The sequence below is a fragment of the Electrophorus electricus genome, chromosome 21 (genome assembly GCF_041902795.1).
Source record: "Electrophorus electricus isolate QZ-2024a chromosome 21, ASM4190279v1, whole genome shotgun sequence".
Taxonomy (NCBI): domain Eukaryota; kingdom Metazoa; phylum Chordata; class Actinopteri; order Gymnotiformes; family Gymnotidae; genus Electrophorus; species Electrophorus electricus.
Genome location: NC_137517.1, coordinates 4,158,882 through 4,184,976, shown reverse-complemented (window position 1 = coordinate 4,184,976; position 26,095 = coordinate 4,158,882). Strand labels below are relative to the sequence as shown.

At 48.1% G+C, this 26,095-nt stretch overlaps 3 protein-coding genes across 6 annotated transcripts; 2 read left to right on the top strand and 1 right to left on the bottom strand.

Moving 5' to 3' along the window:
• The first annotated feature begins 4,855 nt into the window (after window positions 1-4,855).
• klhl21 (kelch-like family member 21) lies at window positions 4,856-12,726 on the top strand. 2 transcript variants are annotated; one of them, XM_035521322.2, is made up of 5 exons: window positions 4,856-5,013; window positions 8,269-9,349; window positions 10,670-11,075; window positions 11,205-11,277; window positions 11,364-12,726. In XM_035521322.2, exons 2-5 carry the CDS (start codon window positions 8,311-8,313, stop codon window positions 11,706-11,708), a joined length of 1,863 nt encoding a protein of 620 aa, XP_035377215.1. In that variant the 5' UTR covers window positions 4,856-5,013; window positions 8,269-8,310; the 3' UTR covers window positions 11,709-12,726. The 2 variants fall into 2 exon arrangements, with proteins under 2 accessions (XP_035377215.1, XP_026867704.2); XM_027011903.3 differs by lacking the exon at window positions 4,856-5,013 and adding an exon at window positions 7,047-7,806.
• Window positions 12,727-12,798: 72 nt separating this feature from the next.
• Window positions 12,799-17,525, bottom strand: zbtb48 (zinc finger and BTB domain containing 48). Of its 2 annotated transcripts, none has more exons than XM_027011901.3 (10): window positions 17,361-17,525; window positions 16,181-16,956; window positions 15,597-15,980; window positions 15,226-15,318; window positions 15,004-15,090; window positions 14,659-14,813; window positions 14,266-14,402; window positions 13,946-14,110; window positions 13,623-13,711; window positions 12,799-13,506 (listed from the first exon to the last, which is right to left on the bottom strand). In XM_027011901.3, exons 2-10 carry the CDS (start codon window positions 16,913-16,915, stop codon window positions 13,171-13,173), a joined length of 2,181 nt encoding a protein of 726 aa, XP_026867702.2. In that variant the 5' UTR covers window positions 16,916-16,956; window positions 17,361-17,525; the 3' UTR covers window positions 12,799-13,170. The 2 variants fall into 2 exon arrangements, with proteins under 2 accessions (XP_026867702.2, XP_026867703.2); XM_027011902.3 differs by having other exon boundaries at window positions 15,597-15,977; window positions 17,361-17,524.
• A 21-nt stretch (window positions 17,526-17,546) lies between these two features.
• Window positions 17,547-23,876, top strand: nol9 (nucleolar protein 9). 2 transcript variants are annotated; one of them, XM_035521319.2, is made up of 13 exons: window positions 17,547-17,901; window positions 18,527-19,069; window positions 19,204-19,426; window positions 19,509-19,639; window positions 19,949-20,093; window positions 20,363-20,459; window positions 20,711-20,808; window positions 21,082-21,243; window positions 21,625-21,877; window positions 22,275-22,389; window positions 22,665-22,839; window positions 23,006-23,139; window positions 23,646-23,876. In XM_035521319.2, the coding sequence occupies exons 2-13, from the start codon at window positions 18,551-18,553 to the stop codon at window positions 23,772-23,774; spliced, it is 2,181 nt and encodes a 726-aa protein (XP_035377212.2). In that variant the 5' UTR covers window positions 17,547-17,901; window positions 18,527-18,550; the 3' UTR covers window positions 23,775-23,876. The 2 variants fall into 2 exon arrangements, with proteins under 2 accessions (XP_035377212.2, XP_035377210.2); XM_035521317.2 differs by having other exon boundaries at window positions 17,548-18,112.
• The last annotated feature ends 2,219 nt before the right edge of the window (window positions 23,877-26,095 follow it).

Here is a 26,095-nt window from a genome sequence, read left to right as displayed (position 1 = left end):
GAGGAGGCTCGTGAATTTCAAGCCTTGATGGATGGCAAGGAGCGTCTCTTTGGAGATGTACAGGCGCAGCGTTTTCCTCTAATGTACTCTTGCGTTTCGACGCGGCCCTTACAGCGTGCCTGACGCAAGCAGCCTATTGCAGACGCAATGACCAGCCAGTACGGCGCATGCGTGGTCCCAGCCGACTGTATTTGGGTCTTGCACGTATGGATCTTTACCATCGCGAACTTATAATTATTTCAATGTTTTTGGCATTCTTGTAAACATTGCTCAAGGACTTTACACGAGGCAATGAGCAGATATTAGATGATTTATTTACCTTGAATTTAGAGTTTATTACTGTTGCTGTCAGTTGCACCCAAATCTCTCTCAATCCCCTCATCACAGACATACATACACACATACACACAAACACACAGACACACACACACACACACACACACACACACACACACAAGCAGATTGATAGCCCCTTTACTGACGTTCTCATCCTCACTTTGCTTTAACAGTTGTATCAATAATTCACACTGTCTGCACGGCAGGATTTTCAGGGAGCGTTGGAGTGTCAGAAAGATTGGGTAGTCTGCAGGTCAGACTCTGCTGGTTCCACTGAAGTACTGATGCCACAAGCCTACAGTAAACATGACAGGCACTAAGACACATGCTTTAGATGTTCTCATTAATCCTTTTGATTAACAGTTGTACCTTGGGGTGTAGCCTCGTGCAAGCAAAGTGGACATCAGGGCTAATATCAGAACACATTGGAAAGGAAACTGGAGTGGATGCATGATTTATGCAGGGACGGACCCTGTCATGTTTGCTTAATGTGTTTAATTTGTGGCAGGGCCATTTTAAAATGAAATCTACTGTTTCCATTTGTCAGTACAGAGAGAAATGTTCAGTTTAGATAATGGCCGACCTGACCTGCAAAAAACCAAGGGTTTTACTAACATCACCATCACACACACACACACACACACACACACACACACACACACACACATATATATATATATATAGTGTACTATAGTGAGAGGTGTAGAGATATTCAAAATTCTTATAAAGTACACAGAAACTCTCTGGAAAGACTCTGTGTACTTTACTATAATTTTAAATATCTATCCATCTATCTATATATAGATATGTGTGGTGTTTGGTTGAGTGTGTGCATGTGCGGACGCGCGCGTGTGTGTGCGTTTGTGTGTGTGTGTGCGTGTGTGTGCACGTGTGTGTGTGTGTGTGCGTGCGTGCGTACGTGCATGCGTGTGTGTGTGTGTGTGTGTGTGTGTGTGTGTGTGTGTGCGTCCATGTATAAATAATATTTCTAAACACATTTATATATTGCGGGCAGTCTCTTTTGTCTTCATGCTCGGGTCCAGAGGTCTGGGAGCTTGAGGGTCCTGCACAGAATCTTAACTGTTCCCAGGACTGCACTCTTCTGGATGGAGATCTCAGACGTTGATCCTGGGATCTGTTAGAGGGGACCAGGGCATTCTGATGAAAAGTGGGATATCGGAGCACATTCATGACACTCAGGGAAAAGAGTGGAGAATAGTGGACTGTTGGAATGTTACCATACACACACACATCATTACAGTATGTAAATCTGAAGAAGATTCCAGATGATTCACTGTACTGTACTGTAGGGAAAGATGTAGAGAGTCAAATCTGTAAGCACTGTAAAACAGGCTCTTCAACAGTAAGCAGGTTATACTAGAAAAAGTAGATAACATTCATTCCACGGGGTTCATATATTCATTTTGTGGAGTTCAGAGAGTACAGATCAGTTCTTTTTCTTTGAGTTTGTTAACTTCATTGCTGCCATAGTAACAACTGACAGCACAAACACATTAATTTGGTGTCCATTAGTACGCCTAGCCACTGGAAATGACAAATTATTAATACTGATGGTCTAATGTATATATGATATAAATATATGATGTGAGCTGTAGCAGGGAGAGACACAGGCAAGCTGGACTCCCCCAAGTCCAAACAGAGGATCCACAGAGAGTGGTGGAGAACAGCACAGCTAAGATCCTGTGGGACCGCCATGTCGGGACAGATAAACAACTAGTGGTGAATGCACCAGACTTCCTGATAGCAGAGGCAGAAAACCGCAGAGGTAATAGATGTGGCAGTTCCAAGGCATGGAAACAGCCGAAGGTTGGTGCATGAAAAATAGGGGGGAAAAACACCAGGGACTGAAAAAAGAAACAGAGAGAATATCGTTGATTCTTTGTAATATTCAGGTGGCAATAAGGACATTCAGGGCTGGGACCCCTAAGATGGAGGAGTGGCTCCAGCAGATCCCAGGAATGACAACATCAGGCTCAGTCCAGGAGAGCACGGTCCTAGGAACAGCACACAGAGCACACTGAACATTTAGGGATGTGTAGAGCAGACTGAACATATTGGGATATATGTAGTAGTGCCTTGAAGTAACGAAGTTTTTTAACATGCTGGGGACCAATGTAAGGACTGAAGATTTGGGGTGATGTGTTACATTCTTTTGCTTCGATTATGATCGCACAGCTGAAATTTAGGCGTAATTTGATTACATTTAATTCTTAGAGCTAAAGAATGAGTTATAGCTCCCCCTAGTGATAAGCATGCGCAATTGCAACCTCAGTTTGGTCGATTGAAATTCAGTTCCGCTCTCGTTTGATCAATTATGTAGATACAAGTGTTTTGCTTATAAATTCCCTCGAACGTAAACCTTTGATTCAACTTTTCTTATCTTTTAATACTTTTTCGTAAATTTTAACACCGTTCACATTTCTGCATTATTTTGAATAGCCTACTCTTTAAATTGAAAGTCATGCTGTCTTTGTAATGCATAGCACTGAGGGTCTTGGTGAAGTGCTACATCAGACGTCTGAATAACTCTGAATAAAGTTGTCCTCTCTGAACGAACACAGTGAGTTCTCAACCTCTCCCTGCCATGTCTAATCAATGAGGATCAGGGGGAACAGACTGTCAGCAGTTCCTTTACCAGAAGAGTTGAGCCAGGGGCCATAAGGGAGCCTCAAGACCCATTCCTGCTTTAGAACCGCTGTGCACGGACACCACGCTACTCTAAAGGGCACCTTGAGTACCTGAGAGAATAAAGTTGGGGTTTGCTTCACTGTGAACATGGTGTGCTACTGCTTCGTCCCTAGAATGGCTAGCCAGGCATTGGTGATAAATTCGCATTTCTGATGCTGATGCAGGACAACATTCTGTTGTCAGAGAACACATGCACATGTATGACGAATGATGATACAATAACTAGGTCATATAGATTCATATCAGTATGCAAGGTGTGTTACCTTTACCGAAGTGTTTATTGCTTATAAAGTACACTTCTGCTGATGTTATTTCTTTCTGAATTTTTTTTTTTTCTGGACATTCAAGAATAACAGATGCATGCATGCAAATATATGCAAAATGGACCAGCTATTGCAAATTTCCCCTGTAAGCATATCTATCTGTCTATCTATCTATCTATCTATCTATCTATCTATCTATCTATCTATCTATCTATCTATCTATCTATCTATCTATCTATCTATCTATCTATCTATCATGCTATCTTTGATAACATGTGCCCATGTTAAAGTAATGAGATCTGAATTAGGTTCAATAATTAATTAGCTAGGAAGGAAGTGGTGCTCATAGCCACCTGATGTAATTAATTTATAATTAATTTGATGCTTCGACATCAGTTTTTGTAAATCCAGTTAACCACAGAGGAATGTGTTGGCTATTACAAAGGATCTGCTCCCATCATCACTCCTATGGTAAACATCTCTGTCTAATCAGGTTATGAACCATCGGCCTGCAAGACCACCAGGGTGGTACCCATACTGAAGAACTCAGCACTGGACAGCTCAGACATCAACAACTACTGACCAGTATCTCATTTCCTTTCTTTTGTAGATTCTCGAGCATGCTTTCCATAAGCAATGATCTTACTTCCACACCCAGACCCACTTTCAGGACCCCAATCAGTCTGGCTTCAAAAATGTTACTGGACCCGATTCTTCTAGACCTTTCTACTTCCTTTGACATGGTGGATCACAACACTCTCCTGTCATTCTTCTCTAACCTCAGAATCACTAGCTCAGCATTGCTACTGGAGTTCATGTCCTTCCTACAGCGATGTTCTTATCCGGTAACATCCATATCCTTTACACGCAGGCTCTCCATCGGTGTCCTACAAGGCTCAGATCTGAGTCCTCTTCTCCTTCCTCTCTACACAAGCTCCCTTGGTTATATAATCTCTGGATTATCCTTCCATTGCTATGCAGATGATACCCAACTGATCCTATATTCTTATTACCTTCTCACACACAGGTTTCTCTGCAGGTTTGACACTTGGTCTCGAGAAGGGTTTATTTTTCGATTCTAACCAATTTGTGCTAGTTAAGGATACTCTGAGTAGACAACTAAAGCACATTTGTAAATCTTAATACGAGCGTCTGCTAAATGCCATAAATGTAGATGTTCGAAGAATTATCGCTAGAGGGCGACACATTAAAAGAGGCTCACGTTTTACTGCAGCGATTTAGCAAAAGGACATTATAAATGTGTTAGGTTGTTTTTACTATTTAATTAAACCACGAAATTACCCTCATGTCTTGTCCATGGAAAGTTAAAACTACACAAACTTCGCAAAGGTATACACATGTGGCTGGCAACACGTTAATGGTTCACCCCGCAAGAACAACGAAATGCCATTATTTGATATTATAATAGCATATGGATAAACGCGTTTTAACGTTAGGAGCAAACGTTTCCCAGCGTTAGTTAAACACCGTAAGTTTAACACCGTCACGTCGCCGGAGCCGGCGCAGCGCCCCGAAGCACGGTGGCGCACACATACGCAGGATACTCCGCGCAACTATGGCGCTAGGGTGAAGAAAGAGGAGACCAACATCGTGTCCAGGTTTTACGCGCAATCTGAGGAATCGATCGCGGAAAGAGGACTACATCGGGTGCGAAAAGACCGGAAAGCCCCGCGCGTTTGCCCGGGTATGTAGAGAGCCTCCCCGTGCGTTTGAAAAACGCCCGTGTCCTACGCTGTTTGTTCGCGGAGCTAAACCGCTAGCGCACGCCGGCCCGTGGCTTCATTCCTTCTTAACGATCGTCCCGACACATTCTGTTCGGCAGCAGGACATGGCTAAATAAATAAATAAATGAATAGACGAAACGCCACAGTAACAAATGATTGTTTCAAATAGGTCAGCCTCGGGAACGGGACATGGGACCTTGTTTATTCGCCTTCGTTCTCTAAACCCAAAAAGTGTTCAGGACATGAACTTACCCTGAACTTGTTTAAGACGGAGTGAATGCGCATATTACACATTTACCTCCAGGCTGCTTGTTAAGCACAGTCCTTTTCTACAAAGCAGGCTGCTTTGGCTCTCTTTTATGTTGTTTTAATAACGCTTTAATATTTTAAGTAAAATACATTTCGGCGTAGAGTGTTTACGGGAGACATCCGTCTTTTTGTGGGACAAGAGCAGACTCCCGAATGTGAGCTATTTGGCTTGTAAATTATGCTTCTCTTTCGTTAATAAATGTTAGACGACCATCTGGGTGTATTGAAAGAATGCGAGTCATATGTTACAGCCAAGGTCTTTCCTGTACTCTTATTCTATTTACAGGTGTGACTAAGCTTCTCGTAGTCCTACAAGCACATATGGCAACCCTGATAACTGCAGCTGAGTCAGGTGTTAACTTCGCTCGGTTCCTCAGTGCAGGGCTCTGGATAAAGTCCTCACAGAACTCGTGGGCTTCCGTCAGCCGCCTTTTCTGAGTCTTTAGGAGCCTGGGCTTTAGTAAGCTCCGTACACCAGGGCCCCTGACTCCACCAGAGGCTAGCGGGGCCTTCCGATGGCCGTCCTGGCCGTGCTGCGTCACGGGGACCTGGGCTAGGGGAAGCACAGCCGTCTGGCTGAGCCCAGGCAGAGTTCTTGTTGTTGACTGTGTTGTTACATTAGTGTGAGGATTTGTGTAAACATTTCAGGAGTCCAGGCAGGAGCTCAGGTCTTGTTTTGGAGACGGTTCTGCCCAGTGCTTTCAGCCAAAGGACCTTCGGTTTGGCTCCTGAAGTCTTGGCTTCATAAACAAGACGCGAGAATGTCGCGAGACACAGTACGAGTGTAATATGAGGAAAGAGAGTGTCAAATGAGTTTAGATACAACATAAGAACACATAGTAAAACATCCTTAGATGTTTGTCGTTAAATAGGTCATTACTATATAATCTGTTTTTCTTTTCCAATTTAACACCGACATTTTAAAAATGCACATAAACATCTAATACCCCAAGCAATAACGGTAGTGTGTTTGTCTGGGTATTCAGTTGCCCTTAAACAGCTCACTGGACTTCTATCGTGTCCCCGTGGCCTGTGATGTAGGGGTTCTGCCTGTGGTCACGGTGTTCATTTTTAAATAACGACTTGTACCAGAATGGACACCTAAGAGGAACAACAGCAATTCAGACTTTCTGCTCTGGTCATAAAAAGCTTGAAAATCTCCTTTTGGGCTTGGTGGTAGTTGTTCTCAAATGATCGGTATCAAGCGTTGCTTTTGCGGGTATCCACACAGAGACTTTCTCTGTCACCCTGTTTCTCTCTGAGGGGCTCGGTTCCAGGCTGCTATTAAAGGGCTGTAAACAGACCAGCAGTAAGCACTGTGGCATTCGGGTATTTCCAAATACCCCTCAGGTATGACGGGAACGAGAGGGTTGCTTCACAGGCTGTGCTGAGCGGAAATAGAACTGCGCGTTGCCTTCAGTCCGCTGACCTCGGTGACTTGGGGTCACGCGGACAAACTCGGCGTAGAGCCTTCGTAAATGCCTCGGTGCATCCTAACCGGTCCTCGCTGTCCAGGAAAGAGGAGTCGCTGCCTTTAGGATGACGCAGAACCTGCAGCAGTTGGAGCAGGTTCTTTCCTCGTTTCAGTGCTTCGTGACCGTCCCTGTGTCTGTCTCTGCTGGTGATCCATCTTTCACAGAGTGGCGCTAGATGCATAGGTGGCCCGCTGTGTGGAATGTGGACTAGGCTCACTGGCATCTGGTTGAGTTTTTGCCATAGAGGATTGTGGGTCATTTGACAACCAGCTTTGATACTACTCTCCCAACAACGCCAGGCCTCTGAAGACACACACACACACTTTATCAGACACACCACATGCATTACCTTGCATTTGCAATTGTATGCCATTTATGTCTAGAATAAGACCGTAAGAGTACTTGTAATATTTTTAGCAGCTGTAAAAAAAAAAAAAGAAAAAGTCTCTTGGAATACCTAATGCATGATTCACAAAAAGCCTGTCAGAATATCTGCAAATCGGCACATGCTTGATACCACTGAAGAGGTCACTGTAGTCAGATATGGGCCGATTACGGACCAGGCCAAAGTCTGTCTACGGCGACCTCGTCGGAGCTGTTTGTGGGGAATTTTCTCAGCGAGAGCGACGTTTGTGTGCGGCAACAGTGATAGAAAGGCCTCCATCTTGAGACTCTCTGAGGAGTTGCTAAGGGGGGGTGATAGGATACAGGACACTGTGGGAGTGGCGAATGTCAGCAAGCCTTCCCCTGAAATGTCCTGCAGGGTGTGAAGTGTATGCTCACCCCTCCCCACCCTGTAGAAATGGACACTGCTGATGTATTTATAGAACAGGCAAAGAGTCAAGCTCCATTTCTTAAGAGTAACAGTCTGCACACATTTGTCATAACCGTGTGATACTGCAGGCTCGAAGCTTCTGGCTCCCTTCTGTGTGTTTTGGTTCCCTTAGATTGTCTGAAGAGGCAACACGGGTAGGAAAAGTCGACGTTCGGCAATGTACTTACGTAAATTTGGGCCTTGGTTATACAGCGTCAGTTTCCTAACAAATTGTCCTGGAGAGTGTAGCGAATGATCACCAATAACTAGAATTCTGGACAGAGCTAGGTCTTGACAGAATATGTAATTTAGATGAATTTCTTGTTTAGATTTTAATTCTGAAATAAAGTCTGACGAGATAACACATGGGTCACTAGACCTTCAGGAAACTTGTAACTAAATTACGTTGGCTGCCGCTTTTCATCGGTGTGTGGGTGCTTGTAAAATGTTGACATCTGTCCATAACTCGTCCTTCAGTGTGAGAGAGGCACTATATAAATTAATATTATTATTCTTATTATTAAATGAGCCTGTACGAAGGGTAGTATGCCTACACCATAACTCCCGTGTGACGTGTGTACATAACCATTTTATTTCTCTCATTTCCGACGAGTCAGATGTTCTAAAGAGTCCCGGCGAGAGAGACGGACATCGACCGGATGAGTGTAACCATGGAGAAACCGCTTTTGCAGACCCAACCGTCCATGCTGCCGTTCTTTGACACGGCCCACGCCATCAACCTCCTGCGGGGCATCCACGAGCTGCGCGCCGAGCGCAAGTTCTTCGACGTGACGCTGTGCGCCGAGGGCTGCGAGTTCCAGTGCCACCGCACGGTGCTGGCGGCCGCCAGCACCTACTTCCGGGCCATGTTCGCCGGCACGCTCCGCGAGAGCGCCATGGACCGCGTGGTCCTGCACGAGGTCCCCGCCGAGCTCCTGGGCCTGCTCGTGGACTTCTGCTACACGGGCCGCGTGACGGTGACGCACGAAAACGTGGACCTCCTGCTGCGCGCGGCCGACCTCTTCCAGTTCCCATCCGTCAAGGAGGCGTGCTGCGCCTTCTTGGAGCAGCGGCTGGACGTCTCCAACTGCCTGGAGATCCAGGACTTCGCTGAGGCGTACGCTTGCCACGAGCTGGCCGCCAGCGCGCACCGCTTCGCGCTCACCAACATCGTGGAGCTGGCCAAGGGCACGGACTTCGAGCGGCTGCCCTGGAAGCGGCTGCTGGAGATCGTGTCGGACGACGGGCTGCGCGTGGACAAGGAGGAGACGGCGTACCAGATCGCGGCGCGCTGGGTGCGGGCCGACCCCCAGCGCCGACTGCACCGCTGGCCCGAGCTGCTGCAGCAGGTGCGCCTGCCCTTCGTGCGGCGCTTCTATCTGCTGGCACACGTGGAGAGCGACCCGTTGGTCTACCTGTCGCCCGCGTGCCTGCAACTGGTGGGCGAAGCGCGCAGCTTCCAGTCGGGCGAGTACGATCGCCATGACCGCCCCTGCTGCCGCATGCGCCCGCGGCCCTCCACGGGCCTGGCCGAGATCCTGGTGGTGGTGGGCGGCTGCGACCAGGACTGCGACGAGCTGGTGACCGTCGACTGCTTCAACCCGCAGACGGGCCAGTGGAGGTACCTGGCTGAGTTCCCCGACCACCTCGGGGGAGGCTATAGCATATCGGCACTGGGCAACGACATGTACGTCACAGGTATGTCGCAGGACTGAGAACCTCCGCCTTTGTCTGGGGCCTCTGGCACATGTTCCCAGACATGCTAATGTCTTTAAAACAACTTGCATTCTGAACATAGAGCTAGTAGGGTATACATCTCCTCTGTAAACTGCCTGCATTTATTTATTTTGTACTGGTGTGAAAACGAGACCGCTCTCTTCTTTCTTGTTTACTGTTCTCTCTCGTGTCCTGGGTCACGCCTGGTGAAATGGCAGCCCACCCAGGTGTAAATAAAGCCCCGACGGGGACATAGTGTTCTGCCAGACAAACCGCAACAGTCTCACGAGTAATGGTCCTCCGGACTGGACGGTGTCCACGCTGGGAACATGTGTTGGGCCTTCCCGTACACCCGAGTCCTGAGACATTAAGGGGCATTAGCGAAGTGTCCCTGTAGCCGCGGGCGTCCTGCACAACACGAGGTGCTTGTGTGTGGATAGGGTGGTTTCGGCCCAACAGCGCAGTGATTTATGGCGCAATAGCTGAGCTGCACAGGTCGGTAGTCGGTCTCTGTGACACAGTGGTACCTAAGGCGTCATTCGTTAATCCCATTGCAACGTTTGAGCTCTTCAATATTTACAGTAAACGTTGCAACATGGAAGTCAGCCATCTAGCAAATCACTAATTTTGTTTGCAAGTTGATTCTGAAGACTGTTTGCTTTCTGATGAATCAAGACATTCACTTTTATCATCGCCATTAATGAATTTCTGTCAGTTTTCCCACACCATGACGTAACCTGTCGATGCCACTGTCTCATCTCAGTGTAGTCCGGCTACAGTCTGACACAGTAGGATCTGACCACTGACATTTAGTCCACGAGACTGATTTTAAATGGCAAAAAAAATCCAGATTACTGATGACGTCATCTGATTAATTTTATTTAGTCAAAAATAACTTTAATAATTTATATAAATAGTAAGCAACTTATAATAAAGAACTATGTAACTTACTGTAGAAATGTGTTCACAAAGCAGTTTCAGTGTCCGTAAAAGAAAAACAAACCCCACATGCTCACCGTTGCCGCATGCTGGCGACTACAGGCATGGGGAGGTAACCACATTTCTGAGTGTAGTTTTCCTATATAACATTTAAAGAGACATCGGTGCTCTTATTGCTGTGATTTCTGCGAATACTGAAAAATCCATGGAATACAAAAATGGCGACTTTTATTGGCCACACTTCATTTGCGCCATAATATGCGGTAAAATTAACATGGTCAGTGTTGCCTGACATCATGCAGCCCTGTTCCGTACGCCCCGCGTCTGGCCTCCTCGTAACCATACCCCGGGTCTCCCTGCCAGGCGGCTCAGACGGCTCGCGGCTGTACGACGGCGTGTGGCGCTACAACTCGGGCGTGAACGAGTGGACGGAAGTGGCACCCATGCTGAGGGCGCGGGAGTACCACAGCTCGTGCGTCCTGAAGGGGCAGCTGTACGTGGTGGCGTCAGACAGCACAGAGCGGTACGACCACGCCCTGGACTGCTGGGAGGTGCTTCTGCCCATGCTACGCCCCATGGACAACTGCTCGACCACGGTCTGCGGCGGGCGCCTCTACGCCATCGGCTCGCTCACCGGGGAGGACGCCATGGCCATGCAGTGCTACGACGCCGACAGCAACCGATGGGCGCCGGTCAACTGCGGCCAGCTGCCATCCTGGTCCTTCGCCCCCAAATCGGTGACTCTTGACGGACTCATCTACTTCGTGAGGTAAGGGGTTTTAAAGTACGCGCACGCATTTTTTTTTTTACTCATGACACAGTGTGCATTTTCAGATTGAGGGGCACAGGGCAGGGGAACAGGAACCCCCACTGGCTCATCGTAATAACTGTGTTTCAGAGATGATTTGGAAGAAGTCGACGTCTACAATCCGCAGACGAGCAAATGGGACAAGATCGCCCCAATGAACCAGGCAAGGGCCCGTCACTCCCCGTCACGTTACGCGCGCCGCGTTTGGGACGAGTGCTTAATGCCGCAAACGCGTGGCTCTCTCTGCAGGTCCACGTCGGCGGGAGCGTGGCGGCTCTGGGCGGCCGACTCTACGTTTCCGGAGGCTATGACGAGACCTTCGAGCTGTCGGACGTGGTGGAGGCGTACGATCCTGCCACGGGCGTGTGGAACGTTGCCGGGCGCCTGCCGCAACCCACCTTCTGGCACGGCAGCGTCAGCATCTTTCGCCAGTTCATGCCGCTCGTGTCCAGCACCTTCGAGCCCATAGAGGCGCCGGACATCGGTGATCGGCCCCTTCTCCGCCATCATCGCCACCATGCCCTCCGGGACCCCGACCGCGACCCCAACCGGAACCGGCTGCAGCTGGACCGGGAGGTGAACCCAGCGCGCTGATGTCTCGCGGGGGTGGCGTGGAAGGTGACTCTGCGGAGTTCGATACAGTATGCACTTTACCACACATTCACCTCAATGGCAGAACGAGGGTGGAGTTTAGGGTGGATTTTAGGGTGGGGGTGACCCGGCTTCTTTGGTCTTCGCTCGGTCTGCCTGTGTAAACTAGCGTTTTCTGCACACGTCTGTGTTTTGCATGCAGTCCCGACGCTGGATGGGTGGGTCCTTGACTTCACTATGAAATGGCGCATGTTGATCCACATGTATGGAATTCTTTAGTCGGGTGTCCGCCAAATGTAATTTTGAGGCATTTGATTGCGAATCCCAAACTAACGTTGCCCAATATCGCTACCCCATAAACTCCCAAAGAGGAAATGATGTTAGCTGGGTTAAACGGTACTGCCAAACTCAGGCCGCAAACGTCCAAAGGTTTCGTCACGTGCTTAGATGGGAATAAGAAACAGAGAAGCCGAGCTTTCGTTTAAAAATGTCCCTATTGAAGGGTATTTGTCTTGTGGACACATGAAATCGAAAAGAAGTCCTGAAGTCTATCTGGATGTATCAGACAACTTACTATGCATGAAGTACTTAGGATTTTCTGTGAAGTCATAACTGAATCTTAATTGTTTTCATATTCCATAAATTAAGTTTATTTATGAATGTGTAGAAAATGTTTATTTTAGTGAAGGTGTGAAATTGTAGATTACGTAAACTTACTTTTTCTTGAAATGAACCATTAAAAATCTATTGTATTTTTTATGTACATCTTTAAATATGTTGTTTCATAACTGGAAGCAGTAAGGTACTCAAGAGTGTGTGAGAGTGTGCTGTGTCTTTGATACTACTAATTATAATTATGTACACTTAACAAAAATGGTACTTGTACATTTATTTTGCTACTTTTTCATACAGAAGGAATTGTCTTTTGCTTTGTAGCCAAAATTATTTTTACGACTTGGGCCTTAGCTTGGGAAGTGATGTGTACAAGTGTGATCGATAAATAAACTGCAGGCAGGACTAATCTTTGTGTTTATTTACAGGATTACGTTCAACAGTACTTCTATTCAGTAGTAATCAAACACCATGACCATCATAAAATATATATACATTTTATTTACATTCCTTAATATTTGCATTCTCTTCTAATTTTCTGGATTTGTATCATGTGCCAGTCTGGACAGCAAATGGAAACCCTCTCCTCAAAATAGGTCTTCAGTCTCACATTAGGGACACAACAGTAGCATGCCAACATGCCAGTACATGAAACTAAATTCAACCAGAACCAAAAACATCATCTGGTTGCCTTCAAACTTTCAGTGAGATTAAGAGATTACCATTACAAATGGAAACGATATTGGGACTCTTAACCAAAAGAAATTTGCAAAGTGACAACCGTTCAGATCTGATCCATCTTAAAACCAGAGTTTCCAGCAGTGTTCTGCACTGCGCCTTGTCGGCCGCCGCGTCAGGCCTTCCCATCAGGCCTGACGCCTTGTAGTTCCACCACCAGATCTGACCGGATGGGGAACGGGTCCGTCACCAGAACCGTGTGCTCCATCACATCCTCCACAGCAAACGCCTCCTGCACCCCCGCGGGGTCTCCCCCGGGCGCCACGGCCTGAGCTGACCCCGCCTCCTCATCTCGCGGCGTCTCCACAGCCGCCGCGTCCCTCTGCTCGTCCGGCGGGGTGGATGCGGTGGGCGCGTTCTCGTCCTCCACCACCAGGTTGCGAAGTTTCCTCTGCCGGGGGTTGTAGTTCTCCACACGGCTGTGGATCTGGGAGTGCCGCCGCAGGTGAGCCTGGTGTGCGGACATGAGGTCAGGGCGAGGCGGTGCCTAGCAGCAGTGAGCACGCTGACTTTCCTGCTCTGACTTGTGACTTGCATGCGTCGTATCGGACATTTAAATGTATGTACCTGTCTGGTGAACTTGTAGCCACACTCGGTGCACTCGAACTTCCTCATGCCTTTGTGCCTCCGCACGTGAACGCGAAGCTGTTCGATGGCTGACGCAGGAAGAGAAAAGAGGGTCGCACGCACCGATGACATGTTCTCTTAAAACAAGACATTAACATCACTGCAATCTAGCACAGCCACGTGGGGCCCCGTCATGCTATTTTTACCGCAGCTAGCGGTAATTCTAATCGCCTGATCGAAACATCTAATCTATTCGAAACGTTGTTCTTTTTAAAAGTATAACTAGAGTGGCAATGCAAGACATTACAGCAGCGCTCGCTCACCTTTGAAGGACTTGCTGCAGATGTGACAGAGGTGTGATCGACCCTCCTGGTGTTTGCTGGCGATGTGGCGCACCAGGGGCCCTTTCTCGGTGAAGCGCTGCTCGCAGAACTCGCAGCAGTATGGCCGCTCGCCCGTATGCGTGCGGTGGTGCTTGTCCAGGCTCGCTGCTCGCACGCACACCGCAGATTCGGGAGTGGAAACGTTACACGGATTACGAACACACAGCTTTCAGTGCGAACCATAAATCGCTGACAGCGTATCGATTATGTATATTACGTCTTTGGCATCTGGCGTGTTGTAGGTGAAAGGGGGTGATTACCCTGAGTGCGAAAGGTCTTGCCACACAGGTGACACTGGAAAGGTTTCTCTCCCGTGTGCGTGCGGAGGTGCATGTTGAGGTTCGCCTTCTGAGTAAAGGCGTGGCTGCAGAACTCGCACACGAACGGACGCTCGTTCCTGGAAAGAAGACGGGAGATGTGTCGGCGTGTTCATCTTGCTACCATTGTGCCTGCCTGCTGATGACCTGTGAATGCAAACCTTGAATCATCTGGCTACTTAAAATATTAATAATAATAATAATAATAATAATATTCTGCCTGCTCCTTGGCATGCAATTGCTGTTTTTTGTATGTATGTTGATGGCGTGAGACAATGCTAAGCAATTGAGCTCTCAGAGGCCATGGCGACGAAGACCCCAGTCCTTCGGGGTGACCTGTGAATGGCTTTGATGTGCATCTGCAGGCCGTTGCGGCTGGACGCCCGGTGACCGCACTCCTCGCACACGAACAGCTTCTCGCCTCGGTGCTTCGCCGCCTCGTGGAGTCGGAGCTCTGTGCGTGACAGGAAGCACTTGGTGCACAGGGAGCACTGGAGAACAGCCAGCACAGGACAAAAAGTCAATGTGTTCGCCAGATGTTGGTTATAAATCAACATTGCAGAATATACAAGTGTGAGGTGGGGTGAACGTAACCTGCGTATGACATGCACTGGCTGATCCGTCACCGAGGTCATTTCTATAAACCGACAGAGGGGGCATTGTCTCAAAGGCAGGTCTTACCGCGTGTGGTTTAGGAGCTCCGTGGACTTTGATCATGTGGCTCTTGAGATCTTTCTTCTGCATGAACTGGTCCGAGCATGAGGTGCACTGCCATGGAGGACAACAATATTTCGGTTGCAACACTGGAAGACGCTTGAAGACATTTTATCAGTAAGAACCTGGTGCAGCTCATATTGTATGAATATATAAATATTCTCCTGTAGTTGTGCTACTGTAATATACCTTATTAGGCATTTCTCCTGTGTGTGTGACTGTGTGCAGACGCAACTCCTGTCTCCGCTTAAAGGTCTTGGGACATCTGGAACAGGAAAACACCTTGACCAAAGAAAAAAAATCCAAGTCAGTCATCAGCGTATTTGTTGATATTACAACGGACATTCAAATATGCACAGTATAGGTGACGGAATACATAACACCTGCAGAATTTTAGTTTATTTTATTATGTTTTTACGTGTAATTGGTATATTGTCTATAACATTCACATTTATGATGAAAATAACTTTGGGAAGATCCAAAAAGTGTATCTAAGGAAACGTGTCGCTGGTCTGTCCAGTTTCTAGACTGAAAGCTACGGCCTCTGTGTGAACGCTCACCGCCTCTACTCTGCTGAGGCAGTTCCTGGCTTCATGCTCTTGCAAGTTCTCTTTCCTGTAGTAGCACTTGCCGCACTTGGCGCAGGCGAAGGGCTTCTCCCCCGTGTGTCGCCTGTTGTGCACCTTCAGGTAGTACTTGCTGAGGAACGTTTTGTGGCACGTCGGGCACTGAACGGAGCCCTTCTTCGCACAGCGTGCCGAGTCGTTCCCATTCTCTTTGTTCCCGGCTCTGCCTTTCCGCCTGCGTTTGCCCCTCTGGCCCTTGGAGGGTGCGGCGGGTGAACCGTGAGGCACGTAATCTTCGTCAGTGTCCTCGGGGAAGACGCGTGCGTCGTCTCTGTCCTCGTCCGTGCTGTCAACGCGGTTGTCGCCAGATGCGTCCTGCTTGGGGGGGGGGAAAAAAGCTCACGGAAAAATCCATGGGAAGGCATGACCTGCCGTATGGATTTTTCATCGTTTCATCATGTCTTGTGCAATGGGAAGTTGAACTTGCACCTCTAATTCTGCAGTCAAGTGAAGCTTGGCTGCAACGGCACAATCATATATAAGTATGCCCTGCCAAAGGTCACGGAGGCGTTCAGTACCTCAGTCCCGCTCGAGACGCACGCGTTCCTCTGCTCCCCTTCAGCAGTGCCGCTGACATCATCCTTGACCTCAAGAGCTGCGGCTCTCCTCCTCGGCGCGGCCGGCTTTGAGGCGCCGGCCACGGGGTTCTCCCCCAGCAACCTGCTCGGACCCTTCACCCTCCTGCCATATCGAGTAGTGGTGGTTGCGCTGGTGCTGGGGGAATCGCCGAGTTCGGCGGCTGGCGGTACCGCCTTCACGCGAGGCTCAACTTTGTTTTTCGCCCTCTGTCGAGGCAGACACGGCCCTTTCGCGGTCAGACTAGGTTTGTCGTCCACGGGCGACGAGAGGAAAGGCAGCTTGCCTTCAACAACCTCACCGCAGCCAGGCTCGCTGGGAGGCTGGATCCCCCGCGAGCCTTGACCGAGAATAAGTGACTGAGGCACAGACAAGCCCCTGGCTGCGTGTCGAACCTTCAGCTCGCTGTCACCGCTCAGCTGCAGCTCACCGGTGTAGAAGAAATGCAGCAGCAGTTCGAGGCCATCCTCTGGGCAGTCCTGGGGAAGGCTGATCTCCAGGCATGGCGTAGCCGAAGCGGGCTCGTGGAACAGCCGGCTGAAGCATGCGAGGACGTTGCGATGGGCCACGAACACCTGGCCGCGCGGAGTGCTGAGCGTTACGTCACAAAACGTGCCGCGCCCCCTCTGCCGGTTCAGCTCGGTGAGCACGCGCTGAGCATGAGCGCTTAGCTCCATTTAAATGGATGAAGAGGCGTTGTGCCACGGGCTAGGATGCACTGCAAATGGGAATGCAACAAAGCCAATAAGAGTCTCATTTTAAACGAATAAATTAAGGCTTCGTTTTAAAGGCAGGTTTGTTACTATTGCCCCGTATTTTGTTATCTTAATGAGTCTAAATTAATAGTGTATGCGAAGAACTGTGGGGGAATCCCTTTTAAAATACAGTTTAAGAAGAGTCTCGGTCTTCATGTTGATGTAGTCAGACATTAACATCGTATTATCGACAAGACTCATAAGAAATAGGTGCTTAATACACATTCATACTATGTATTTAAAATGTTAAGGACTCGGGATTATTTTCTGATCAATTTTGTCAAATGGCTCGACGTTGAACACGATATCTGTATTTTAGTGACGCTCCCTAAAGTATGTTACCCTAAATCAAAAGTGAATGACTCACCTTCGTCGCAAAGTAGATAATTGCCTTTTCCTTTCTTTTCATATACCGAAGTCTAACCCACATTGATACTGATGTTTAGTAAATAAATAATATATTGGTAACCCCGAAATACTTTTTTTCAGCTAAACAACAGGAGGCCATGTTGGGGAGAAACAGGAAATGACGCCTACTTATTGTTAGAACTCGATGGTGGTCGGCCAAAGAGTACATTGCGATGGGTTTATATGTTGCTAATAAATGATTTAATAACCTGAGTCGTATCCGCAAATTAGAAACCGAGTTAAGAAATCCAAAGCACATTCTTCTAGTCAGCGGACGGTGTAAAACTGCAGTATTTATCTTCATGCTGTTTCGTGCTGTGAGTAGATCAACGCAACTCAAACTCCGGGAAAGGCTTGTGTCGTCCAGCTCGTCGCCTTCTGCTCGCCGTTTTGAGCGCTGCCTGTGCTGGACAGCGGAAGGCTGCGTTGTTTTTGTTTTAAGATTTCGGTTCTGTCAAGAGTATTATTTATAGTCTGAGAAACGGAGACAACGCTTTTGTGTGAGAGATTGCGCGCCGGTTCGCCGTTATCGGACGTGTGGTGTGGTTTTTACAGCTGACATGGAGGGGTCGCGGTTGCTAACCAGCTAGCTTGGTAGTGAAGCGATGTGCGAGCCTGAGTTAATGTAATAATTGAATAGTTTAAAAGTTTATAACCGCCAGATCTTGAATGTTCTCTTTCCAATCAGCGGTCGCAGCTTTTCTCACACAGGTAAGTAGCAAGCTAACACAGCCACGCCAGCTAAGCTAACTACTAAAGCTAACCAAAAGACGTCTATAAAAACAAACTGCTTAATTAGCAACGTCGGCCCCGTCTGAAACGCTCGTCACCTATTGTAAATATGAACTATAGGTTAATACATTCGCTAGCTAGCTCGTTCAGTACCAGGGCAGTGCTAAAATATTGCCATGCTGCTAGTGCTGAGTGGTGGCTGAGCCAGGTAACTGCCTGCTTGTTAAAGGTAGAACTAACGCCACATAATGAATTGTAGCTAGAGAATTAGCTAGCTAAGTTGATTAGTTAGCTAGCTAGCTCCCCAAGGTGAGAAACCTGGCTTTTTCAAAAACTTCGCCGTCGTGATTGTGTAATTTTAAGGTCCTACCGTGTGTTCGGTCTTTCGTGTAGGTGTGAAACGGTGCCAATGAAAGTATGAAGGTGCATAAAGCCTCTTCTCGTTCCAAAAATGAGCAGCGAAACGCCACTAAACGTCACCCGAAGAGCAAGTGGCGAGTGCACAACAAAAGAATTCGCAGTTTGGACCCCTCTCAGCTCACCTCAAGCCCCACAGTGGCCAAGGTTGTACCCCAGTTAGCTAACAGACAGAAGTCCAAGTTAAAACGGTTACAGAAGGCACATGCAAAGGCTGTAACTTTGTCCCCGGAGGAGAGTAACTTTGTTAGGGCCAAGGTCCGGGTCCCTCCTGTGACGTTCCCTCGTGTCCACACCAATGGGGGGACCGAGTTGGAGACGGGCAGCGATTCAGAGGACTCTCAGGACTGGAGCTCCTATGCCAAGAGTGTTCTTCAGAACGGTCTGGAGATGAAAGGAGGTGAAGAGGACTTGACGCCAGTGGCTCGCGTTCAGTTGGAAGACGAGGAACCTCCCGAGTACCACGCCCAGTATGACCACGTGCAGAACCACACAGTGCTGGTCTTGCAGCAAGGCCAGGTAAAAAAAAAAAAAACAACAACAAAAACAACCGTGCTGGTTGTGGCATAACATTTCTGTGTTTTGATGATGATGCTGGAGGTACCTGCTGTTAGTCCTTTTAGCTGTAGTCTTTTTGGTGATGTATTTTTCAGTTCCTCTGTTTTCGGGGCAAGTGCCTGCTCACGTGCCTGAGTGGTCGCGTGGAGGTGATGGGCTTTACCATCGAGCAGGGCCAGCAGCCTTACCCGCTCTTCTCTCCCCCGTCCCATTGCCCCCTCACCATCATCGCCCTGGGGGACTGCGCCCCCCCCGGCAGGAACAGGAAAGAGGGTCGCCTGGAGGCCAAAGCCATCGTCCGAAAGCACCTTTCCTCAGGTAGGAGCTCGCCGCCGGCACCGGCTTGGCCCTCGCACGTGAACCGCGGGCTCGCGTGTGACTTCCTGCAACTTGTTGGCAGAGCCGCGGAAGAGGCTGCTGAGCGAGGTGGACTCGGACTCGTGTGTGGTGCTGCTGCAGCCGTTGGACACGCCACTCGTGCGCTTCCTCACCAGCTTCGGGGAGCTTGACCATCTCTTCGGCCTCAGCTCGGTGAGTGGGCACCGCCTGTTACACAGGCTCCTGGCCAGATCACGCAGAGGTTAGTGAGAATGTCAGACCCAGTTGCTGAGTGCCAAAGCACAGTTTGGGTCCAACGCAGGGAAGCAGTTGCCACCGCTGCATTCAGGTGTGTTGAAAAATGGGAGGCACTAAACTGAAATTCTGTGTCAGATTCAACCATTGAACCTGTTGTTCGGCCATTTATATTGAACAGCACATGTGCTTATTAAGGTGATGCAGTGCACTGAGGCTGTGCGTGCGTGCGTGCGTGTGTGTGTGTGTGTTTGCGTGCGTTTGCAGAAGGAGCTGCGCTCTCAGGCTGCTGTACAAAATGCTGCTTTCTCAGCTGTAGGCCTGACTGCTCTGCGGGGGCTGTGTGCTCGAGGCTTGGTGGTTTCCCGCAGCTACAGAGAGGCTCTCAGCAGCCTGCTCAATGCCTGGGAAGGTACAAACATCCAAACCCATATATATTTCACACATCATCTCTCAAAGATGTTTAAAATCCGACACTTTTTTTTTTTCATTATATATCATTTACATTTACACCAAATGTTGTAAATGCTATATAATGAAAAAATGAGGATGAGTTTGGCTTTTAACCTGTTGATGTTTTACGCCAACTGTCTGATTCCTCGTCCTCCGCACCGCACCGCACGTCTTTTTCTTTACGAGGGAATGATGAAAGCACTGCGTCTTTTCGTCTTTTGTCCACAGGTGACTTTGATCGCTGCCCCATCATTCTTGTGTGCGGGGCCAAAAACTCCGGCAAGTCCTCCTTCAACCGGCATCTCATCAACACTCTGCTCAATCAGTGAGTGCCATCAGCACCCGGTCATCACGGCCTGGGTTCAGTCTGAGCTATGTATGACCCAGAATGGGGTTTCATCTTTTGAAGCACCTAATACAATTTTTGAATGGAGTGAAGTGTGAAGTGAGTGATCGTGTGTGGGGGGAAATAAAGCAGGAAGCGAAGCTGTGAACTGGCGCCCTTGTTCAACTGCATATAGGTGTGTGTGGTAATTGTCCGTGTGTGTGTGTGTGTGCGTGCGTGCGTGCGTGCAGCACTGCAAGTGTAGAGTATCTTGAGTGTGACCTTGGCCAGACAGAATTCACTCCTCCTGGATGTCTCTCTCTCAGCACAGTGACGGAGCCGTTGCTAGGTAAGCACACTTTTCCATCTCGCTTGGCAGTCACGCCACACGCTTGCAGTGAACACAACGCAAACACCACTAATACCACTGTCAGCAACGCTGCCAATACCGGCGTTTCTTTGTTTGTACAGCACTCTTTAAAAACAAGATTTTACAATGCAGAGAAATAAAATATCAAATGTATTTAAGCTTCAACTTGCCCCTCTCTGTCTGACATCTAATACTAAAGCGCGAGTGTGTTTTTGTTTTGTTTAAGTCATAATGATCTGGCTTCTCTCTAAGGCCCCCCCTTCACGCACCAGCGAGAGGCAGAGCACATGGTGTTTTACGGACAGTCTGACTGCCAGGCTGACTTGGACCGATACCTGGACTCCCTCAAGTCCCTCTGGAGGTACTACAGTGGAGAGAGCCCCATCGTCATCAACACCATGGGCTGGGTCAAAGGTCAGACGCTGCACTGAAGTCACTACCCTCGTAATGAAATGAGTCTGAAGCCAGGTTATCACAAATGATGTCAAGATTCTGGCATATGGCTGCCATTATTGGGCTTCAGTTTTGCTCTAGGCCTCCCTCTAAAATGTAACTTTTTTTTTTTGCCTCAGCTGGTGACTGCACATTATTAAATAAAAGTAGATCTGTCTCCTTTTTATTTGCTTTCTATGCTTTTCTGTGTGTGTGTGTAAAAAACACTAGCCCTGCTGTTTTAGCTCCTTCCCTGACCTGGGAACAGTGTTTTCTACAGTGTAGCTACACTTCACTGTTCTGCGAACGGTGAGAACAGCTGGTTACAACTTTCCCCCTGTCCTTTATAACTGTGTTCTGCAGGTCATGGCTTCCAGGTACTGGTGGACCTCATTCGCTTTTTCTCCGTCACCCACCTGGTGCAGCTGAGCTACGGCGACGCGCCCCAGTGCGCCAACCTCACGCCAGAGTTCCTGCGGTCCGCGCACGGCTTTCAGACGCATCCCCCTGCCCAGCCGGTCCTCGCCGATGAGCTGGACGGTCACCTCGCCTCCAGGGGTCACGTGCTTCTCAGCATCCACTCAGAGTTCGAAGGGGCGGGCACCTCCGGAGAAATGTGAGCCAATCCTAAGTGTCGCTAGTCAGTTGCGGAGGAGCATACGTTTAGCAGGTCGATGGTTCCATGATTCTTAACACAACCTCAGCACGGCACACGCTGGTGTGCTGCCGGTCCTGAACACGTCTGTTTAACATGAGCTGAATTAGTAGTGTTAGAAAACTGCTAACCGCTCTGCTGCTGTGCCATAATTTTGGAGAAGACCAATCTGAGGTCGACTGTTTTATTTCACACTCCTTCAGTTTTCATACTGGGAAGACACTGTTGACTGTTTTTTGTTTTGTTTTGTGTTTTCTTTTTTACTCAGTAATAAGCCGGCGTAGGAGTGTCGGGGTAGGGGATGTGCTGAGCTCTGCCCTCATAAGCAACACCCTGCCTGTGTGTTTCTCCCCCATAGGCGTCATCAACGTAGCAATGAGCTTCGGGACCTGGCCCTCCTGGGCTACTTCAGCCAGCTGCAGTCAGCAGGACCGTGCCCTGTCCGCCCACTCCACTGCTTCACCCCCTACCAGGTGACCCCTCCCGCCCCCCCGCCCCCGAAAGACTCTCCACGCCTCGCATGCAAAACATTGTACGTGGGCCGCGTTTGCATCCCCTCGGGACTGTTTAAAGTCCTCTGCATGTGCTTTTCACGGCGACCGAAGTGCAGAGAGGTTGCGCTCTAAGCCTAGAGGACTGCGGGATTACGGATGTGTTTTTCGCCTTCATTGAACTGGGTGTGGTAACTAGCAGTGTCCCCAGGCTTGAGAGAACACAGTGCTGTGCTGAAAACGTATCCCCCCTGTAGGTGCCACTCTCGGCCGTGGCGCTCGGCGTCACTCACTGCGAGGTGGCTCCCGACCACATCCTGTACGCTGCCAACGCCAGCCTGGTGGGCTTGTGCTGCCTGGACGAGAAGGTGGTGGGAAGAGGCGGACCTGTGCTCCTCTCTCAGACGCCCGTCTGCCCGTGCGTGGGCTTAGGTGCGTCCACCCCGCCTGCCCGCTCCACAGTCTCTCTCGGCTCTTAATGCCGCGACGAGAAAGCGTCCCCGCGCTTTGGCCAAGACATCCCGTCGTAACTTCCCGGGTTTATGGAACAAGGAAACTCCTGCAAATGCTCATTGTATCCCTTCCTTCCCTGTCCAAGGTGTCCTCAGAGGGGTGGACATGGCACGAGGGCTCTATTTCCTGGTTACCCCGGTGCCCCCGGCCGTCCTGCGGCAGGTCAACTGTTTGCTATTGGGCGAGGTCACCCTGCCCAAAATGCTCCTCACCATGCAGGTATGAATCGGGCACCGTACCCACCCCAGACATGCCTGCTGTGGCTATACTACGGCGCATGCATCCATAGCCATTGATGTTTGCGACTTGCGGAAACTGTGAGGCGTCGTAGCTTCGCTGCACGCCGCAGGGGAGATGATCTGCAAAGCCACATGAACTGTCAGAAGACTCGAAAGATCAGTCAGCTCAGTGAACGTGCACTGTTAACATTTGTGACTTGGTAGTGCTGCTAAGATGTCATGGGCTTTTTGATGGAGTTCCCATGCTACTAAATATAATATATTTATTATTATATAATTATTTTAAATAATTGTTTTGGGTTTTTTTGTTGTTTTTCCACCTGTGAAACAAGTGAGGAGTTTTACTGCAGTTGCAATTATGTCCCACTGGCCAAATCGATGATATTTTTCACTGTATTTGGCATATAGCTCTCTGTCATCAGTAGTCAATAGTCAGTTTATTTATCTGATGGTGATTGTTACCTCCCTTTTTTTTTTTTGTTTCAGCATGGAGTGGAAACGGAGCTCCCTTACGTCACCGCAGACTATAGCTTTGACATCACTGGCGCAGGGAAACTTCATGTTTTCAAAGGACTTTCAAGACCTTGTTTTTTAAAAGCTAAAACAAATAACTAAGCTCTTGTGTCTGGACTATGCTTTCAGCGAATGACATTTGTATCGCTGTATTTGTTTTATATCCCAAATAAAAAGGCAACAGTTGCCACTGAATGTACAGAACTGCAACAGACCTTTTGGCTTTGGGGACAGTAACGCCACCTGTAAACATGGTTTATGATGAACTGTAATTTATGCCTTCAAAACGGCTCCTTGCCAAGAGGCTTTAACACATCCATGATCGTGTTTATGCAAAGCTGCCTCAGGTATTTGTTTACCACTGCTATGTTTCAGAATGACAGTAATGGGTTCACATACTGAAAGTTTAGCTTCCTTCAGTTGGATTCAGCAGACATTTCCAGAATACAGAATGTAAGATATTTAAAAGAGGTTTCCATTTTTTTGTCAAAGAAATCAGACTTCTTTTCATTACCGTCTCCAAAGACTGCAAAAAGAAACGGCACGTTTATTTCCAAGTTGAAGATTGACAGTGACAGAATCTTTGTAAGCAAGCAGAAGGATAAGTACATAGTCACATACTTTTATTTCAACAAATTAATATTTTATTGTATCAAGTAGGAAAGTAGGTGAATGGGAAACTAATCATGAAACCTTGCATAACAAGAATCTGTTGTGGGCATGCAAAGGAAGTTGTAACTGTTAAATTGCACAACTTCACTAGCAGGCAAAGGATCCTTGTACCAAATGTCCCCAAGGACAAGCTTGGGAGGAAAACGGTGCCATCTGTCGAGTTCCTCAGCAGAGTGGGATCGCACTCGTCTCATCCAGGCAAGCTTAGGCCGCTCTTGACAGCTAAGGGCAATTTTATTTGGTCTGACTAGAGAATGGGTAAGGTGTTGCTTATCCGACAACACAGAAGTGGGTAATAAAACTACAGGGACCTTCGTGAGTGTTTGAGTAAGTGAGCACAGCATTGCATACAGCCTCGCATAAGATGGATCAAAGATCAGAATACGAGTAATCAAGGTTTTACAAAGTTTTTTATGGTTTCTTTTCAACTAGTGTAGAATGTGCGCACGCTGTGTTAGCCTGTTTCCTGGTGAATGAAAAAGAAATGAACACACTCTTTTCAGAGTGGCTTTTCCCCCGTTTTAGTTCTTGCTTTTGGTTCACTGCAGCTAGCCACTATCGTGGACGCCCTGCTTGCGGCGTGTTTGGAGGCTTTGGAGGTACCAACGCAGTCGTGCAGAGTAACCGCAGGGTGTCGGGAATCCGGGAGCGATAACGAGGACCTCCGCCAGCCGGACTACCGACTGACTGACGCAGCGTCATTATCGTTCTCTTTCCTCTTGCGCAAATAAAAAACTCACAGAAAATCAGCACGTCGACGTAACACTTCTTTGCGTACGCCGATTCTGTTTAATTTGCATGCTGAACTTTTTGGCTTCAACTTCGAATGACACCCAAATGTTGTTTAGTATCTCTGCCACCTACAGCTCGGCAGTGAAAGCTGTACCCTGTTGGAGGCTTTAGCGTAACCTGGCTTCTCACTAAGCGTCTGGATGGAGTAATGTAACCTCCCGTTCCCACTCTGGACGCAGCCACAGTGACAACACCAAGGTTTGATGCACTGACCCTGCGAACCCACCGTGGTCTTTTTTTTTTTCTTTTTTTTTTTTTCATTTTGCTTACTGAGAGATTGATATTTGATCTGATTAACACGGATCATCGCCGGAAACTCCAGTGTTGTAATGTTAATGGCCACCGGTGCGTCGCATAAGCGCAGCGTTTGAATGGAGACTAATGAGGTTACTGGGCGCAGAGTGTTTACCGTAATTTCCAATAACAGACCAATTTTGAAATTTCGAACCTGCCTTTTATTGCCAAAATACTAGAAAAACAGTTTTGCTGTAATTATGCCCCGATTTGCAAATTATGTCCACAAGTTATTGCAGTCTGGATTTAGACCACATTACAGCACTGAAATTGCACTAACCAAATTAGTTAATGACCTTTTAGTACCCTCTAATAAAGGATGTATCTCTTTTCTTAATTCTTAGTGATATATTCGATACCATAGATCACATCTTTTTAGACAGACTGGAAACGCTAGGCATTAGAGTATAAACCTCTGGTTTAAATCTTATTTGACAGATTGTTGTCAATTTGTCATTGTATATAATGAATGCTCTGTGCTACACAATTATAGGCACAATTATTTATAAGCAGGGCATTAACTTCCATTGTTACGTGGATGATACTCAGTTAAAGATGTCTGCTAATTCTGATTTTAGCCATGCATCTAACAAAACTGGGTACAGGAAATAAAAAACTGGATGAAAACCAACTTTCTCCTTCTGAATTAAACTGAGATGCTACAC